The 18005-nt window shown below is 32.5% G+C and overlaps 2 protein-coding genes and 1 pseudogene across 6 annotated transcripts; 1 reads left to right on the top strand and 2 right to left on the bottom strand.

Annotated features, from left to right (window-relative positions):
- The first annotated feature begins 1093 nt into the window (after positions 1–1093).
- VPS2.3 (vacuolar protein sorting-associated protein 2.3) lies at positions 1094–4058 on the top strand. 3 transcript variants are annotated; one of them, XM_022915559.2, is made up of 11 exons: positions 1094–1284; positions 1585–1629; positions 1874–1908; positions 1988–2038; positions 2169–2273; positions 2357–2428; positions 2736–2807; positions 2915–2995; positions 3245–3280; positions 3379–3434; positions 3772–4058. In XM_022915559.2, the coding sequence occupies exons 1-11, from the start codon at positions 1251–1253 to the stop codon at positions 3821–3823; spliced, it is 639 nt and encodes a 212-aa protein (XP_022771294.2). In that variant the 5' UTR covers positions 1094–1250; the 3' UTR covers positions 3824–4058. The 3 variants fall into 3 exon arrangements, with proteins under 3 accessions (XP_022771294.2, XP_089609116.1, XP_089609117.1); XM_089752990.1 differs by having other exon boundaries at positions 1132–1284; positions 3379–3575; XM_089752991.1 differs by having other exon boundaries at positions 1231–1284; positions 1851–1908; positions 3379–3575.
- A 108-nt stretch (positions 4059–4166) lies between these two features.
- Positions 4167–11051, bottom strand: LOC111314327 (uncharacterized). Of its 3 annotated transcripts, XM_022915556.2 has the most exons (14): positions 10210–11051; positions 10061–10101; positions 9106–9175; positions 8483–8631; positions 8291–8386; positions 8016–8086; positions 7191–7252; positions 7007–7070; positions 6777–6861; positions 6129–6255; positions 5877–5950; positions 5737–5800; positions 5300–5433; positions 4167–4662 (listed from the first exon to the last, which is right to left on the bottom strand). In XM_022915556.2, exons 1-14 carry the CDS (start codon positions 10283–10285, stop codon positions 4399–4401), a joined length of 1377 nt encoding a protein of 458 aa, XP_022771291.2. In that variant the 5' UTR covers positions 10286–11051; the 3' UTR covers positions 4167–4398. The 3 variants fall into 3 exon arrangements, with proteins under 3 accessions (XP_022771291.2, XP_089609115.1, XP_022771292.2); XM_089752989.1 differs by having other exon boundaries at positions 10061–10417; XM_022915557.2 differs by lacking the exons at positions 7007–7070; positions 7191–7252 and having other exon boundaries at positions 10210–11017.
- Positions 11052–14791: 3740 nt separating this feature from the next.
- On the bottom strand, positions 14792–16668 carry LOC111313089 (scarecrow-like protein 23 pseudogene; annotated as a pseudogene).
- Positions 16669–18005: the final 1337 nt, after the last annotated feature.

Here is an 18005-nt window from a genome sequence, read left to right as displayed (position 1 = left end):
AAAATTTTTTCTTACAGCAAATAAGATAATTTGCATGTAATTTTATTATATAGTAATATTTGATATCTTTTGTAAGATTATCATGATAATATAATTAATGGAGTGATTTTATTACTAAAGTAATTTTAATATTTGTGATTTCAAATAATTTTATTTTGTTAAAAATGATTAATTTTTAAAAATTAAAGATTATTGTAATTTGTATTATTAAAAATTAACATTATTTTGTTTAAAAGTATGAAAATAATAATGTATATTGTAATATTTATAAAAATTCATAATTTTATGATTATTTAAAGATCATAAATTGTAAAATATTAGTAATATTTATTTAGTTTATAATAACATATAATTAAATTATTCAATTATTAAATATATTTATTGATAAGTAAATTTATTTTATAACCTAAATTATATTAAAAATAAATGAATTAGAAAATAAAACCAATCTAATAAATTTATAATAAAAATTATATTATATATAAAATATTAAAAAAAGTAAAAAATATGTAAATTATTTTGAACTTGTTATAATGATTTTTAGTTTGAAATTATAATTACATATAATATAAGATAATTATAATTTTAAGATGCAGTAAATTTTTAATTTACATATTAAATGAATAATGAATAAAATTTATTATTATTAATTTTATATATCATTTTATCTCGATGATAAAATTTTTTTTATTATTTTATATAAAATATAAATTATCCTACAAAATAACTATTTAATTACTTTTGATAATCAAGATCATCGTTATGTAAAATCACAACAACCAAATACTTAATAAATGTAATAATTTAATCATCATATATATAAATTATCATAATTTTTGAAATAATCAAATACTACCTATATATATTTCTTGGTTTAGGTATTTTTCGCTCCCTCTTTTGGTCAAATTCAAAATGGTCAAAATATTCAGGTTTTAATTCAAAATTAAGAGAACATAAAGGACTCCATTAAAAGTTTTAAAAATACAGATAAGTTTTAGTTATTTACATGGAGTTGAAGCTCCAGATTTGTAATTAGTCCATTAGCTAAATGTATATCTAATAATAACAAGAAAAAGCCCGCAAAATTCCGGGTGACTTCGAGCCAATTAGCCAAACACGCTTTTTTTAATTTTTTGGCCTTTCGAACCCTTAACTTTTAAGATATCTTCAGAATCAAAATCAAAGCCTCTAGCTGCTGAAAAGGTCATTTGAAAGCACCAAACACAGGAAAAAAAAAAAAAAAAAGGCAAATGAACATCTTCAGCAAAAAACCCAATCCCAAAGGTAATTTAATTCCGAAATTTTCGTACCTAATCATACAACCCAGCAATCCCCATTTTCTTTAGCCTATTAATCTCTTGACTTCTGATCAAACTTTATTCTTTTTCCTGGATATCTGTTTTAATTGAATTATCTTCAATTCAATGTTCATGCTTTGGAACAATAAAAAATTTCATGTTTCTGGCAATTTATTTTTTCTCTTCGTTCACAATTCGCGTTGACTTGTCAAAGCTTAATGATCATGGTTTCTTAGTTTGTTACTTCAATTCTTTTACATTATTTTTATTTTTTTGGGGTTCGCAGAGGCTCTTCGTGAGAGTAAGAGAGAAATGGCGCATGCTACTAGAGGTAATATTTGATTATTTTCTCTACAACTTGGCCTTCTCTTTTTTTTTTTTTTTTTGCATTTACAAAGTCATATGATTGATGATTATGTTTCTGTATCAGTTAATTTAAAGATTTTTTTTTTATTGAATGGACTGTTGTGTTCTCTTCGTATTATTCTTGCAGTATTTATTTATTTATATGTATATTTATTTTTGTAGCATTACTTTTAATGTGAAACTCAGGTATACTTTTGGCCTTGCTTCAGGTATAGAGAGGGAAATTGGAACCCTGCAATTAGAGGTGCGTCCAAGTACCAATCGGTGATAGTCTTTCTTAGGATTCTTAGGGTTGGTTCTAATGTGATTTATCGTAATGGCAGGAAAAGAGACTTGTTGCTGAAATCAAAAGAACTGCTAAAACCGGAAATGAGGTATTTTTAGCATCTTAACTTGATTGCATTTATGTCTCTCCTTAGAGACTCGAGTGTCAAGTTCATTTACCTTGAATGATGAAACCTGTTCGACTTGTATCCTTTTCTTTTCCCCATATACACTGTGTAGGCTGCAACTAAAGCTCTAGCCCGGCAGCTAGTCAGGCTTAGGCAGCAGATAGCTAAGCTACAAAGTAGTCGAGCACAAATGAGAGGCATTGCAACCCATACGCAGGTGCACATCCCTCTGCTATTGCATCTAGGTAGTTGCCTCATAGCTGACCTTGTGTTTATAGTAATGCTTGTTTTTTTTTATAGGCAATGCATGCTCAATCTTCAGCCGCTGTTGGCATGAAGGGCGCCACCAAGGCAATGTCAGCTATGAATAAGGTCAGTAATAATATTATAATATATAATATAATTTCTTTTTACATGCATGATGATATGAATCATATTCATCTTTGTCCACAGTAACCAGTTTACCAAATTGTTTCTCTTTTGCTTTAGTGGGGAAAGTTGCTTGCTATGGTATGAACTGTTGGTCAATATCCATCTCTTTTATAGACATTCATCCTGATATCACTATATACATGTTTGTATTATGGACATCTGCTTGAACACATGATATTACAATCGATCTCCCCTTTTAAAGTATTCCTTGATTTTTAGACTACTGATCTCTGAGATTTTCTTGCAGCAAATGGCCCCTGCAAAACAAGCAAAGGTTATACGGGAATTTCAGAAGCAGTCTGCGGAGATGGATATGACTGTAAGATCATGCTTGTTTTTTAAAATATATTAATGTGGAAAAAAGTTCATGTTTGAGTCTTTAGTTCATATTCATGGAATTTAACAGTCTAGCATTCATGCTTGCAGACTGAAATGATGTCAGATGCAATAGATGATGCCCTGGACAATGATGAGGCTGAAGATGAGACTGAGGACCTAACAAATCAGGTGTGATTCGTCCCTTTTCTTTTTTTTTTTGGGAGCAAAAAAAGGGTGGGGGTGTTGGGTCATAAGGTTTGGGTGTGGGACTGATGGGATAAATTAGAAAGCTGGTGAATGGATGGTTTTGGGTGCTTCTGTGGGGCTTGCACAAGCTTTCTTGGGCAGGATAATAGGTTAAATCCATTGTTTACTGTTGTAGCTTCCAAAACAAAGAACCGGTAGTAACCTTTTTCTATTTAATTTTCTTTTCTTCAGATTCTAGATGAAATTGGTGTTGATGTTGCCTCACAGGTTGGTATTTTGCATTTTTCCCGTCTTCATTTCAGGATTTCTTGTGAGCCAATATCTTATTTTATGCAGCTGTCTGATTTCCACGTAAATTTTTGCAGTTGTCATCAGCTCCTAAAGGCAGGATTGCAGGAAAGAATACTGAAGGTGTTGGCAGGTATTCTTCTGTCTTCTCCCCTTTTGTTCTCGATTGGAATGATTTTTTCAGCGTAGAGACCCACGTACTTTACAAAGGTCCTCCTCAGAGATTTGAACTTTGTGCTCTATATTCTACTACGGCCTCTGTTAGTTGTCCATGGTATTGGATCTGTACTTGGCAATGGTTTTCGGCTTTTTACAATAATATGGGACTTATTATCATGCAATCTCTGTTTTTCTTTTTGGAATCACCCTAATATTATAAAATTTGGGCCTTATAAACCACCTTTTCTATTTGTTTCCTGAAAGAGATTGAACTATTTCTTTGTTTGCTAATTTTTTATTCCATCCTGCAGTTCGGGTGTTAATGAGCTTGAGAAGCGGTTGGCAGCTCTTAGAAATCCATGAGCAGAGGACAGAAAACCCCAAAATTTCCTTCATTATTATCTTGAGTTATTCCCTAGAATAATCATCTCTGCAAGTTTGTAATTTTATTTGGTAGATATGATGCTGTTATTCATGTTTCCAGAAGGTAATTCATACCATCATGTAACTTTGATACCTTTGGGATGATATGGATTTTCGTGTAAATTTGCTACTGTTGCTCGAAGCGAGGAAAATAGAAACAAATTATTGGTTACTCTATCCGAACTTGGTACAGGTCTGTCTCTCTTCTTAGCAGAGGAAGGTAGCTGTAGAGCATCTGTCGAGGAGCAACACCAGTATTGGGTACAAGAAAAGTAGATGACTCTTTCAGTCTAGTATTAGGAGTCTTTGCATTATTTTCAAATTAATATAACAAAAAATTCCGATACATGAATTCCCTTTTCTTGATGTCTACAACATGATACAATGGCCATAAACTTGGAAAGAATGGATTAGCAATATGGTAAAGGGAAGTCACTTGTGCTGTAGTGGCATTAAAGCTGCAGTGAGATTGTAAGCTATTAAAAACATCAGCCTAAAATTGATATATTACCTCATCATTTTCTAATAGAGAGGAACTCAAAACTTCGAAAAGGATGATCATCACGGCTTCCTCTGAGAGGAGTGGCACGACTAGATGTTTTGTCCTCAAAGGCAAGTTGGATTCTTTGAGTGGTAGACGTGCGACCACCACTTGATACTAGTCGGTTTTGTGGAACGTAATTTGGTTCACCGGATGAACTAGGCCTGCTTGCTACTACAGCTCTTCTTGAAGTGCTACCATATCGAGAAGAACTGCATCCTTTATCCAAATCCAAGTGCTGCAATTGCAAACCAACAAACGACCAGAATGTTGGAAATGAGCAAAAAATTTTTTTAAAAAATGCAATAGATGAATAGAACAATTAAAAGAAACGGTCACATAGGCGTGATGGACTCCTATAGTCATGCTGAGTAAAATGTATGAGTCAAATAAGCAGGACCAATCATTCTTAAGAGTCATGCTAAGTAAGACGTATGATTTAAACAAAATGATAAATAAACGACATAAAAATACTGGTGCAATGTAACAACTCCAAGCAAATGAGAGACTTGTTGTTTGTTATATCTCTGTTGATCATAAATAGTACTGAAAATGCAATGAAGGTTGGAATGAATTTGGTATGACTCCATTAAGATTACCTAACTCTCATCCAGGGTTCAAGGCAAATGCCAGTGGGTATGCAACAATCAGAGGGATGGTAAAACAGGTATATATGATGACATATTTAACTTTGAATTTATAAATAGGACAAAAAGTGGGTCTAAAGCTTTTCCTGCTTTCCATAATACAGCTAAAAGGGGAATTGGTGGCTAATGGCCTTTACGGTTAGTAAGATTTCATTTTTAGAGAAACAATTTCATACACAAAATATAGGCTAGATGTTATAAAATCTTTGAATGGAAATTGAAGCTCACCACTTGCTTTGAGAAAGTTACGTCCTCAGCAGTCTTGTGTCTAGAACGATCACGACGAGGACTATTACTTGAAATATTTCTTTTGGAAAATGCTTCAGCTGCACCAGAGAATCTATCCCCAATGTCTCTTCCCACTGAATGTTGTTGTCCAGGGGAATAACCCAGAAGGGAAAGCAGAGAGGTTAGTACGACATCATAATTACTAAAAGCATAATAGACTTATTTTTTTATCAAAGAAGACTGTAAAAGATTGTCCTCATCCACATTATACGAGTTTTACCATTACATAAATGGCCATCTTTTATATTTTCTCAATTTTTTGGATAACACAATGACCATCTAATAACCCAATTAGTTGAGTATCAAATATTTAAGTTCCAATCAGGTATGATTATACGACCTAATGAGAAACCTAGTTCTGTTAAAAGAAAGCAGACCTGGGATTTTTTCTGGTCTTTCAATGGCTTGTCCTGCAGCTAAACCTGCTCTTCCACTGGAATGCTGAGAAACAGACGGAAGAGCTGAGTAATATCCCAAGATGACAGTAACTTAGAGCTCAAAGTTTATAAGTACTTACCTGCCCTCTGGAGCTGCCACTAATCTGTGGGTACTTCAATACAGTCCAGTTAAAGACATAGTCAAACTGATAACCTGCAGCAATGTCAATTTAAGAACCGAAAAAAGAAAAAAAAAATTCACTTCACAGTCCATGGAGAATTAATTTGACAACAGCCTCTGTGCGTGTCTGTGTGTGTGAGAAAGAAACAGATAACAGAATATAATACATGAAAAGATCACTATTAAGGCAGCCACAATGATGATAACTAACCTTCTCTTATAAACAAGTCTCGGAAAAGCCTCTTCAAATATGAATAATCTGGTTTATCTTCAAACCGCAAAGATCGGCAATAGTGAAAATATGATACAAACTCAGATGGAAAGGACTTACAGAGCACCTGTTAAACACACATACACCAATATTACTGAACAAGGAAACTAGAGTAATAACCATAAGATGCATTAACTCTGAAATTTAGGATCAAATGTTGACCATAACTTAGCCTGAACAGCTGTACTCAATTTGTCAAATTTAAACGTCACACTTTCCATTTTTAATTAAGCCAAATTAAATTTCACTATAACAAAAGTCAATGACTTAAATCATCCCCTTTTTTATATTAAACTTACTTCAAACAAACAGAAAATCTTTTCCTTTCAAGAACATTTGTAGGAATAGCAATTCATGGGGAACAATGTGCCATCACAGAATTCTAATTGCTTAAGAAGGTTTATAGTATTTATCAAACATCCCATAAAAATGGGACAGAGGGAATACAAAGATCAGGCCTGGCCCACATACAGATGAAGAGCATGCCTGTGTGCAAGCACTAGAAACCCGTACATCAGTCAGATTAGTAACTCAACCAAATTTCTTAAAGGAAATCAATTTGTCTAAGGATGGCATAAGTGATTATACCTCTATAGGAGTTGATACCTTCTTTTCACTAATCTTATCATACTTTTGCTTTTTTGTGCCAGCTTTTAACCCCTGCCAGGGAAGGCTGAAGCAAAGAAATCGTGCAAATTGAATCAAAATGAATGGGAAGAAAACTAAGAATGAAGATTCATTAACAAGTAACAATCAAACATCATCTGGACATGCATAAAACATTGAATGAAACAAGCATGTAGCACTATATGCTCAACCTTCCTCTGAGGAAATACATAAGCACATAACCAAGTGATTCTAAATCATCTCTTCGGCTTTGCTCTGCCAATAAAATAGAAGAATCTATGTTAATAAAAGTAACGAAAAGTAAACTTGAATCTAAGATATATGTATGATTTACTGCTACTAGTCAGAAACGTGTCACTAAGTAACATCACTCACCAACTCCAAGGTGAGTGTTCACACTTGCATAACGAGCTGTGCCTGTGAGGTTCTTGTTTTCTCTGCAGCAAAGAATTTGACAAGTTGTTTTTGAAAACAAATGCATTGGTACAAGGTTGGCACCATATACTTGGGTATGTCTTTACCACATAGGTAATCATACAGAAACAAATACAAACATAGGAAATAAAAGTAAAAAGAAAATCGGACAAGAGAGAGAAAGACAATCAGACTGGATTTTTAAATCATAAAGAGAAGTAGGATAAGCATCAACAACAATTTAGTACATTTTTTTGGCCAACAAGTATTAGTACATTGAAAACGAGTAAAATTGACTAGCAATATGGAATCTCTATGAAACCTATTAAAAATCAAGACTATAAGAAGCCACCCACATTCAAAAGTCACATAAAACAAAAGAGACCTTTATCTGCATCAAATTCAATTTCATCATATCAGACAGATCTCACAGCATTGAGGAAGCAGCGCATGGTGGAATGCCTAACAAAATGGCATCCAAAGAAAAGATAGCACGACATATGAGCATTGCCTCAAATTTTGGAGTTTTCTTTATTTACAAAAGTTCAGTTCAGAAGACTGATGAAGCTTTCGCTATAATTTTCCTCAAACTGTACAAAATGATAAGACAACATGCCTTGCCTCTATGAAAAGCAAACACCCAGCTGAAAAGAAGTATGTAGACTATGAAGCAACTTTCTTATCTAGTATCTTAACCCAACAAAACATTTTATGATGAGAACTATACAATCTTGAGATCTTCAAGTTTGAATTTCTGTATTAAGAAGTCAACAGAAAAATAATCACCTGTATGGGATGTGCTTATGAGTCTGAAGATCCCTATACTTCTTTGCAAGACCATAATCAATGATATATACCTGTGATAACAAAATTAAAAAGAAAAAATGATACCACAATATTTCATAATTTTCAAGTGTAACAAATTTCTATTCCCAGCAATGGAGTAATACTCTTACCGTAACCAGAAATTCAAAATTGAAGGTGATTGTGCTAGCAGTCTAATGAGTATGTGCATTTATATTTGCCGACAATACATACAAGAAAAACACAATAACTAATACCTTATCTGCCTTTCGTCCAAGGCCCATCAAGAAGTTGTCAGGCTTTATATCACGGTGAAGAAAACCTCTTGAATGCATATATTCTACTCTATTAATCTGGAAAGAAAAAACAAAGAAAGGTTGGAAAGGGGGAAAATTAATATGAAAAAACCTGAAAACTTATTCTTTACCACAAAAAAGCCATATACTTACCATTTGATCAGCAAGCATCAACACTGTTTTTAATGAGAGTTTCCTGTTGCAGTAGCTGAACATATCTTCCAAACTAGGTCCAAGAAGGTCAATTACCATGACATTGTAATCCACGTCAACTCCAAACCATTTGAGGTGGGGAATGCCCACTATATCAAGGAGAACGCACCCAAGTTATTTAAAGATAAATAATGTGTTTTTTTCAAAATTTATCCAAAATATAGAATGCAAGCTAGTATTCAAGATAAAACATGAACCTACCAGCAAGTCCAGAGAAAGTTTTGCAATTGCCTATAGAACAAATTGTTTAAAAACTAAGTTGATAGTCCAAAAATTATGGAAAGAAAAGAAGACCTGCTATCGTCTTTCTAAACCAGCAGCTACCAAATCCAATCGCAACTAGAATGAAGACTGAAGTATAAAGTTGTGAATCAAAGAAAATGACTGGCTTCCATCAGACTAGAGCTTGCATGTTTTTCTCTATGGTTTTTTCTCATGCAATGATAGTGCAGTGGAAAAGGCTATCCCAGAGAAGTCTATGGTCAAATTATGTAGTACCAAATCATTTTTACAGACAGACAGAGAGGGGGGGGGGGGGGGGGGAGGCGGAGACAGAGACTTACTTCCTCCTTGAAGAAGCATATACAATTTTGACTCATAATGAAGCTGTGGATGCTTTGTCTTCACAGATTCCTGAAATTAGGAACAGAAAAAAAAAAAAAATGGTATCAGGTCAAGGTCATTGCTTTTGAAGTTAGAAAATATAAGATGTCAATTAAATAAAAAACATGTTTTTGCCCATCACCGTTCATCAATATTGAATACCATGATTAGGAATTTTTTTTCATACCCTTCACATTCATACCTAAAGTGACACATTCTCACATGTAAGGAGCACCACAACATCTTCATTTCAAAGGAAAAGAAAAAAGGAAAGAAAGTGCAAGTTGGAAATACAATGTCAATAAAATTGTCTTCCAAAATTACACTCAAGCATTAATTTGAAACACCTTTACTCGGAGAAGCATGGTTTCAATTTCTCATTTGTGTAACCACTTTTCTTCTTCTCAGACTGGAAATAAATGCTATAACAAATGTTCTATCTCTTTATACTTAAATGATGAACCATATAAAGTTGAACATAGCTGGATATGGAAACATTGGCTAGGAAAATTTTATTTACACAAATTAAGAAGTGCATTTGCAAAAACAGTTTTTCCTTTTAAGAAAAAATGCAATGACTAAAAGAACCTATCTCTGATAATTTTTTTCGTCAATGTCCAAAATGTAATGCAATTGAAAGTCCAGAGGTTAGTAATACTTAAAGAACAGAAAAAGATAAGCAAGAATGACTGCCATTTCTTTTTGCTTCTTAGAGAGAGACAAGAGACTACAAATAAATGTGGTGAAAATAACCACGAAAGCAAGAATATAACAAATAAAGATAGCTTTATTTATTGGTATTCAAGTACCCAAAAATCATTATTACCAATTGACAACCACGTCTAGAATCCAGTCCATCAGCATACCAACAAAAGAGAAAACCAAAATACACATCCTCAAGAAAAGCTCACATACCAGTTTGACAGCAACTTCCTCTCCAGTTTGCACATTTACCCCTTCAACAGGAAAAAAAAAATCAGAAAAAGGCACAATGCTGACAAAGAAAAAAGACATTTTCCATAAAAAGAAAGAGAAAGCAATCAAAGAGATTTGGATTGGTATACCAAAATAGAGTTCTCCAAAAGAACCACTGCCAATCTTTCTTCCAAGCTTGAACTTACCACCAATCAAATGATCCATTCTCAAGCAAAAAAAAAAAAAACTACTGTCTTCAATGATAATACCGAATATCCCAAAGAGCTTAGTTTAAGCTATTTTCACTCGGATTTGTGTCAAATTCAGCATTTATTGCCCTCTAATTCAATACGCCCTCAAAACTCAAAGGATTTACCAAATTTAAAACTCCGAGCCCCCATAAGACCAGCTAATGAAAAGAAAGCAAATCTGAAGTTTTTTCAATAATCAGCACAGATAAAAGCATCAAATAAAAAAAGTATAAGCCTTTGACCAAAAGAAGAAGAAAGGAAATCCTAGGAAGAATAAAGCTAAGAAACAAAGAAAAAAAATTGGAGATTTCAATATAAGCCCAGGAAAGGTAAAAAGAGGATTTTATTATTATAATTATTAGAAAGGCTCCAGCTTCTTCAACTACATAGTTTGATATCAAAATCCCAAAAACTTGAAACGAAAACCCTAATTTTGGAGAAAAACCCAGCTAAATTGACCTTAGAAGAAGAGGAATCAACTGGCAAAACCAAACCTCCAATTTTAATCAAATGAAAAATAACGGTTGAAAAATCTGAAATGGCCCAATACATAAATCATGTGAAACAAAAAAACTGTTTTTTTTTTTGGATTATTAAAATAGAAAAGAAATAGTAGTTTTCAGGTGTTTGTGAATGAGGAAAGAATGACAGAAAGTAGAGAGAAAAAGAGTGATATGAGGAGGATAAGAGGAAAAAGGAAAGAAACAGGTGATTTCTTTTTTGTTTTTTTTCTTTTAATTGAAAAAAAAAAATCCAGTTTTTTTAATTAAAAAAAAAAAGACACGAGGGATTAAGCGGTACCATCCCAAACTGCCGCCTGACCAAACACGTTTGGGTTGTCTGAGTCTGAACTTCTCACTTACTCTTTCAACTTTCAAGCTTTTTTTTTTTTTTTAATATTTTATTTTTAACTTCTTGTTGCACTTTCCCTTATCTCTCGACATATTGATTTTTTTTTTTTTCCAACTTCTTCAACGCTTTATCTCTTTTTCTTTCTTTTCAATTCATAACAATAAAACAATAGTAGTTTTTTTTTTATTAACAAGAAATTTACTCGATATAAGTTGGTTTTAAATTTAAACTTTATTAATTATCTTTAATTGTGATTAACTTTGATTACATTATTATTTTTACTAGATATGAAATATTACATATATATTAACATGCGCGTGTGCTGATAAAATGTTATATTTTTAATTTAAATTATTAAAATTAAAATTTTAATAATTTTAAATATAAAAATATTATACATTTATTTTAATTTAAAATTTTAATAATTTTGTTTATTGTCATTTTTTACTAAAAATTTAATATTATTTGAACTTGAATTATTTAAAATAAAATTATATGAGCAGTCGTTATATTTTAAAAAAAAAATTCAGAAAGTTAGCATGAGCTGGTAAAACTAGGAAAGTGAAAGGAGTTGAAAATTTTGACCCAGTCAGTCCACATGGGGTCATGTTCCTCGTTAGTGTATGACGTGAGAATTATTTTTGAAATAAATATGCTGAAATTTTCTTAATTATGGAATAGTTTGTTTCCTTCGGAATATACTTGTCTTGTTTTTCAATTTTTCAGTTTGGTCTTTGGGGATTTTGGTTTTCGGTCTTAAGCTAGCTAGGTGGGGGCTGTGGCCTAATTTCTGTGTATGTTCAAACTTTGAAGAAGATGCATAAGACAAAATATGTTGTTAGGTTCGATTGTAGTAGCTAGAATCATGCATCTTACTTGCTTGTATACAAAAGTTACATGTAATTAGTGAGTCAAGGCTTAGAAAGACATAAAATTAACTCGGAATTTTTTTTTTTTTACATTTTCAAGATTTAACCCATTTTCATTTGTTAAAATTATTATGGTTTTAACGAGTTATTTGTTTTATCTTTAATAAAAAAAATTAACCAATTTTTATGACTTTGCTAATTAACCAAATGATAGAAATGTCATACAAATATACATACAATTAAATCTTGGTCTTCTTTTTTCTCAGATTAATTGATGGATTTATTTTTATTTTCCCCTTTATTTGTTTGTTTTTAAAAAAGGCTAAAGTTTAGAAAATAGAGAGAAAAAAATGTAACTGATCATAACTTTATAAAAATTTACCTTTTAAAAAAAATTAATAGTTAAAATTTATATTTAATATATTATCAATATATAAATTTTATAAATTAATAATAAATCAAATTATATTACTTCATTAATTAATAAATATTAATTTTTAAAATAATATATAAAAAAAGTAATATTTTTAAAAAATTTTACTCAATTATCCAATTAATAGGTAATGCATTAAATATAATATAATATTTATTTAGACTAAACTCCATTTTCTTTTTCTGTCTTTCTTTCTCTATTTTTATTATATGTATCCTGTAATTTATAGGCAGGCATTTGTCTCCAAGTGTTTGGCCCCAAAACTAGAAGCATCTCCATGTGAGTGGAATATAATGCTGTTTGCCCGTCCTCAGTCGGCAGTCATAAATAAGTAAACGAAGTTTTGCAATTTGGCTAATTAGCCAATCAGTAGACATTAAGTAATCAATATGCAAAACAAACATAAAGCTGTTAAACCCCGAAGCATGCATCACACGAGTCCCGATCAGAGGCAAAATGGTATGTTTTGAGTTGGTTGAACACCATTTTTGTGTCGCAAAAGCTCAGTTATATGTGAGGCAGAGGGCATGTGTTTTCTCAATTCTGAAACACAGAAATGATCCAAACGGTACCCCATTGATCATTCACTAAAAATTTATTTGGGATAGACGGTGAGATTAATTTTAATAAAATTAAAAATGATAATAAAAATGAGATTGATTATTGTAATATTGAGATTAAGATTAATGATAGAAATATATATTTGGATGTAAATATAATAAAATAAATTATAAAATGATAAAAAATAATCATTAAAAATATTAAATTAAAAAATTATATGTAATAAAATTTTAAATTATTTAATATTTCATAAAATTAATAAATTATTAAAATTTTATTAAATAAAATTATTTTATATCAAATAATAATTTATTAATAAAAAAATAAAAATAATAATATATTAAATAATATTTTTTATTATATTAGATTAACTAAATTATTTCTTTAAAATTAATAAAATTATTTTAAAATTTTAAAATAAAAATTAAAATAAAAAAAATTAAAATGTTTGGACAGTTTTGTCTTTATAATATAATTAAAGGATAAAAATGTAAAAAGAAAAAAAGTACCCATCCCAGTTTTTTCTCAATACACCCTAATTTTTTAAGTTTTAATAAAATTACTTAAATATTTATTATTTAATAACAATTTTCTCTTTCATACCCTTTTTGGAAATCAATTTTAGGACAATTTTAAAGATTTTTGGAAATAAATATGCGAACACCTTTAAGAACATTCGTAAATGAATTTTTAAAAACTTTTAAAAGTTTTTGAATATTTATTTTTGAAAAATCTTTAAAAAATTTTAGAAATCAATTTTTGAAAGTTTTAAATCAAATCTAAATATTTGATCATGAAATCTTACTAAATTAAATGTGAAATCAAACAAAAAATATAAAATAAATAAATAATTTGTCTTTGATTTTATATTTTTTAACTTCAAATTGATAAATTTTTTTTTGAATTTGGTTTGATTGGAGCTTAAAATCCTTTAAATTTTCGGTTGCAACGAAAGAGAGATGAGATGAGGTGTGAGAAAAAAAGGAGATAAGATGTTTGGATTTTTGGTAAATTTATATTTTAAATATGAAGTGTGTTAAGCAAAAAAAAAAAGTATTAAAAGTAAGAGGATGTATTAAGTAATTATTGAATTACAAGTAGCAGCGCTCAAAATAAAATGGTGCGTTCTCGACTGCATCTAAAAACTCCAGTGAAAAAATGCTGTTAATTTCAGCGGACATTGAATCCAAATGGCATTTTCGTGCATTTACACAGTTTTTCATGCGAAAAGCAATCGCACTGGGGTGCGTTTGCTTCCAAACTAGCTCTAAATGCTTGACCTCCATTTCAAAGCCCGACTGAGAGAATCCTAATAATTGAGAGAGTGGAGATGTGTCTTCGCCATTAGATAACTGCGCTTGCAAGAATAATGTTGGATTATTAATAAAAACAATAACTGAAGCTTTAAAATTTTACTGCAATTTCTCCTTTTGCGTTGTGATCTGGGAAAGAGTACAGAAAGATTATCTTCCTATCGATTCATGCATAACTTCAAGTGTAAATGTCGTTTTGGCCCCCAAACGGGTTGTATTGAGGGAAGAATGAATTTCCACCGCACTGTCATTAGTTGAAACTTGAATTATAGATATTTAAATATTAGAATGTTGTCAGAATGATATGCAAAGATTGAATTATGAAACAAGGATGAGAAAATCGAATCTAGTTCTAGTGTATATTATACTTGCCCAGTTGTTCAGTAGGTCAAAAAGAGAGATGGGAGGAAAAAAAAAATTACAAAGGAGAAAAAAACATGAGCATTATGCAGCTATGTAGAGGCATGTGATGTCCAAGCAGAAGCAGTAAACAAGCTGGTATCTTTCCATCCAAGCCTAAGTGTTCCGTCTCCTTGTACAAGGCTATACCCATGAGCAGGAGGGAACATGTTCAATATTAGTTGTGCCTGAGCCATGGAGTTGTTGCTCATTGGCACCTGTAAAAAACAATTCCTTGCAAGTTCATTTCTCCAGTGCTTGAATTTGTCCTCCCCACTTCTTGCAGGGCCTCCTATTGCCAATATATTGTTAATTTCCTTATGCAAAAGGCAATGCTCGATGTGGTGCCTGCTAGGGTCATCGGCTGGCAGATATGCTCCAAGTGAATCGAACATGGTGGAGTAATAGTGGAGAGAGCCCACAAAACGGTCCAAGAAAGATCCACCATGGGAGAGATCTTGCTCAACCAATGTGATTACACTTGGAGCCAATTGTTCAAAAAGCCTCAATATCTTCCAATCGGGTCCCGTGGCATCATATAGTGAATGTTGTAGCCAGTGAATGGCTAGTGTCTCTCCCCTCCGGACCGGTACCATTGTAATGTCAATTTCTCCAAATTTCTTTGCGATTGGGTGGAATTCAAATGACATTCCGAGGCGTTTAGCAAAATTGGAAAGTTGTTTTCCTGTTTCCACCAGAAGCTCCATTGAACTGCCCATGCCGGTCATTCTGATATACGGAGGCCCTTCGATACGCGTGGCTAGGATATGAAATAGGGCCGGCCATTGCAAGCCTTGCATGATATCAAGGTCTATGATGTGAACCCTATCGCGTCGATGAAATGCCTCAAGGATGGCTTGGTTGGAGGTGAAGTGAGCGAATTTGATAAAGGGAGAAACATTGTTGAAGGCTTGGAAGGCGCAATGAACGCTTTTATAGTTTATCAAAGGAGAGCAAATCCCTAACCGTGAGTTAATAACCCTACCAGACATGGACTTAGCAAAATAAGCGACAACCCTTTCAGCACAAGAAAGAGCATAAGGAGAAGCCATCTGGGTCAGTTCAAGCAACATTCTATGAGCTTCCCCAAGATTGTCAACAGAGATAGCAACAGCACACTCCAAAAGAAGCGTTATCAAGCTTAAACCTTGCTCGTCGTCTAACCTACTTAACCCTCTATCGTTCCCTCCATTTTCGCAAACGTTATCTGTTTGGTTTCCAAGCTCGTTGCCCCATTGAAGCTCTGGACCGCAGCTGCCATCCAAAACACTTCTTCTTACAGTTTTCCTTGGCCTAAAATCACCCAGCAACGATGGGGCAAAGTTATCCTCGCATACCATAGATGTATCAGCTGCTTCCAAGCTGGTATGATCACGAGTTCCTGTCTCAGCTGGCAAGTCATCAATGAGCTGCTTGGTGATTTGTTCAACCCACTCAGAGAGCTCATTTCTCTCCAAGTTTATGCAACGATTTTCAACTGTCTGCCTCGGGATGGAGCTGACAGTACTTGTTGTTGGAAACCCGAAAGAGGCAAGGTCCCATATAGGTTCATGATGAGGCTGGATCATATCTAGAGTCGCATGAACCACTTCAAATCCTCCTTTCATCATTGGAAGTACTATAAAGATGGGGTAAGAAAAAAAAAAAAAAAAAGAGAAAATCAGAGAAGGGTGTGGGAGGGTGTTAAGGAAAGCTGGAGACCATTTTTAAAGTGGAAATTTTGGGCAATGATGAGCAAAGAAATGACCAAAGAAGTGAGCAAAGACTAAATTTCGTGACTTGTTTAATGCAAGAGCGCAGCCGGCATAGCCGGACACATAGATAAAGATAAGAAGCTAAAAGCCAAGCACACGTCATTTTGGTAGTGATTTTCCCATTATTAACTTCCTTTACATTTTCTAGAAATCTATCTATTGAAGCCATGAAAGCATAATTCATGTTAAATATCTAGCTCTTTTAAGATATCAGAAGGAAATTACTAGTGGAATTTGCTTTGGATGTAGAAAGAAGAACTACCCACAATATAAAATTATCATTAAAAAAAAAAGTAAAATCATGGCTTATGTGTTACATACTTATATTAAAGCAAGTAACAAGTGACGTATTATATATATCAAGTTTATAGTTGTTTAGATCAAATGAATGTAAACTTGTGATTTTGAAACTATCAAACTGATTAAATCATGAATGCAATTATATCTAGGTACAAAATTTTGTTGTGGTGGTGAGATGATTTTGATGAGAACCTAGAAAGTAACTTCTTTTATAATTATCCTAACATAACAAATGAAAATTAAAGTGTTGGGGAGATAAATCACACTTGGAGTCCATGAGAGTACATCAGAGAGTCGATACATACATGTTAGACACTACTTAAACCTAAAAGCTTAAGCTATTAGGTTCTTGGGTCTTTCATGCATATATAAGATATTTCATTCATTCAGATTTCTTAATGATGTGAGATTCTTTATTCATATGTGAATCATATCTCAACAATTTCTCCCATTCACTTGTGAGTTCTGATCAAGTCCCACCTTAGCTCCCCCATACGAGTAAATCTTATCAACACCTTTTTTAGGCTGACAACCTCACATTTTTAGTATGCTTTTGGGTCAGGTCACAGCACTCAACCTTGCCACCTAGGTTGTCTCAGTGTTCCCTCATGCTTACACTCTAGGTTGACTTAATACATCGTCCACTTGGGTGTTTCATTTTTGTATATTATCATATACTCGCTACATCTAAATCGAACTTTTAATACTGGTATTCGAATACATAGAGATGATAGATGCGGCCAATTTTTGATCTGTCAATAATCTCTCCCCTAGCAACAATGCTGGGACTCGAACCCTAATCTTTCCCCTAGCAACAATGCTGGGACTCGAACCCGTAACTTTTGACTCTGATATCACTTGTTAGGAGATTTATCGCACTTGGAACCTATGAAAGCACACCAAATAGCTCATATATACATGTTAGATACCACTTGAGCTCAAAAGCTTAAGCTATTAAGTTCTTGGGTCCTTCATACATATATAAGATATCTCATTCAGATTTTTTAATGATATAAGATTCTTTACTTACATGTGAACTATATCCCAACAATGATCACTTGCTGGGCTTGAAGCAATAAACACAACAATGTAGAAGCAATATATCGTAATAAACTCATAGTAATAGATAACAATCAATAATCAACAACACAGAAAAAATAAAGCACAATAAGATTTACATGAAAAACCTTCCAATATAGAGAAAAAAATCACA

Source organism: Durio zibethinus, chromosome 23, assembly GCF_047325235.1.
Source record: "Durio zibethinus cultivar Kanyao isolate XHJ-2024 chromosome 23, ASM4732523v1, whole genome shotgun sequence".
Lineage (NCBI taxonomy): Eukaryota > Viridiplantae > Streptophyta > Magnoliopsida > Malvales > Malvaceae > Durio > Durio zibethinus.
The sequence above is the reverse complement of the archived record's forward strand: the minus strand, read 5'-3'. Positions and strand labels throughout refer to the sequence as shown.

Coding starts and splice junctions, on each gene's coding strand:
- VPS2.3 (XM_089752990.1), top strand. CDS start 1,251: ATGAACATCTTCAGCAAAAAACCCAATCCCAAAG. Junction 3,281..3,378: donor GTGTTGATGTTGCCTCACAG/GTTGGTATTTTG, acceptor AAATTTTTGCAG/TTGTCATCAGCTCCTAAAGG. Junction 3,576..3,771: donor GCCTCTGTTAGTTGTCCATG/GTATTGGATCTG, acceptor TCCATCCTGCAG/TTCGGGTGTTAATGAGCTTG.
- LOC111314327 (XM_089752989.1), bottom strand. CDS start 10,285: ATGGATCATTTGATTGGTGGTAAGTTCAAGCTTGGAAGAAAGATTGGC. Junction 7,253..8,015: donor CATAAGCACATCCCATACAG/GTGATTATTTTT, acceptor TCTTTGCTGCAG/AGAAAACAAGAACCTCACAG. Junction 5,951..6,128: donor AGACTTGTTTATAAGAGAAG/GTTAGTTATCAT, acceptor ACATTGCTGCAG/GTTATCAGTTTGACTATGTC.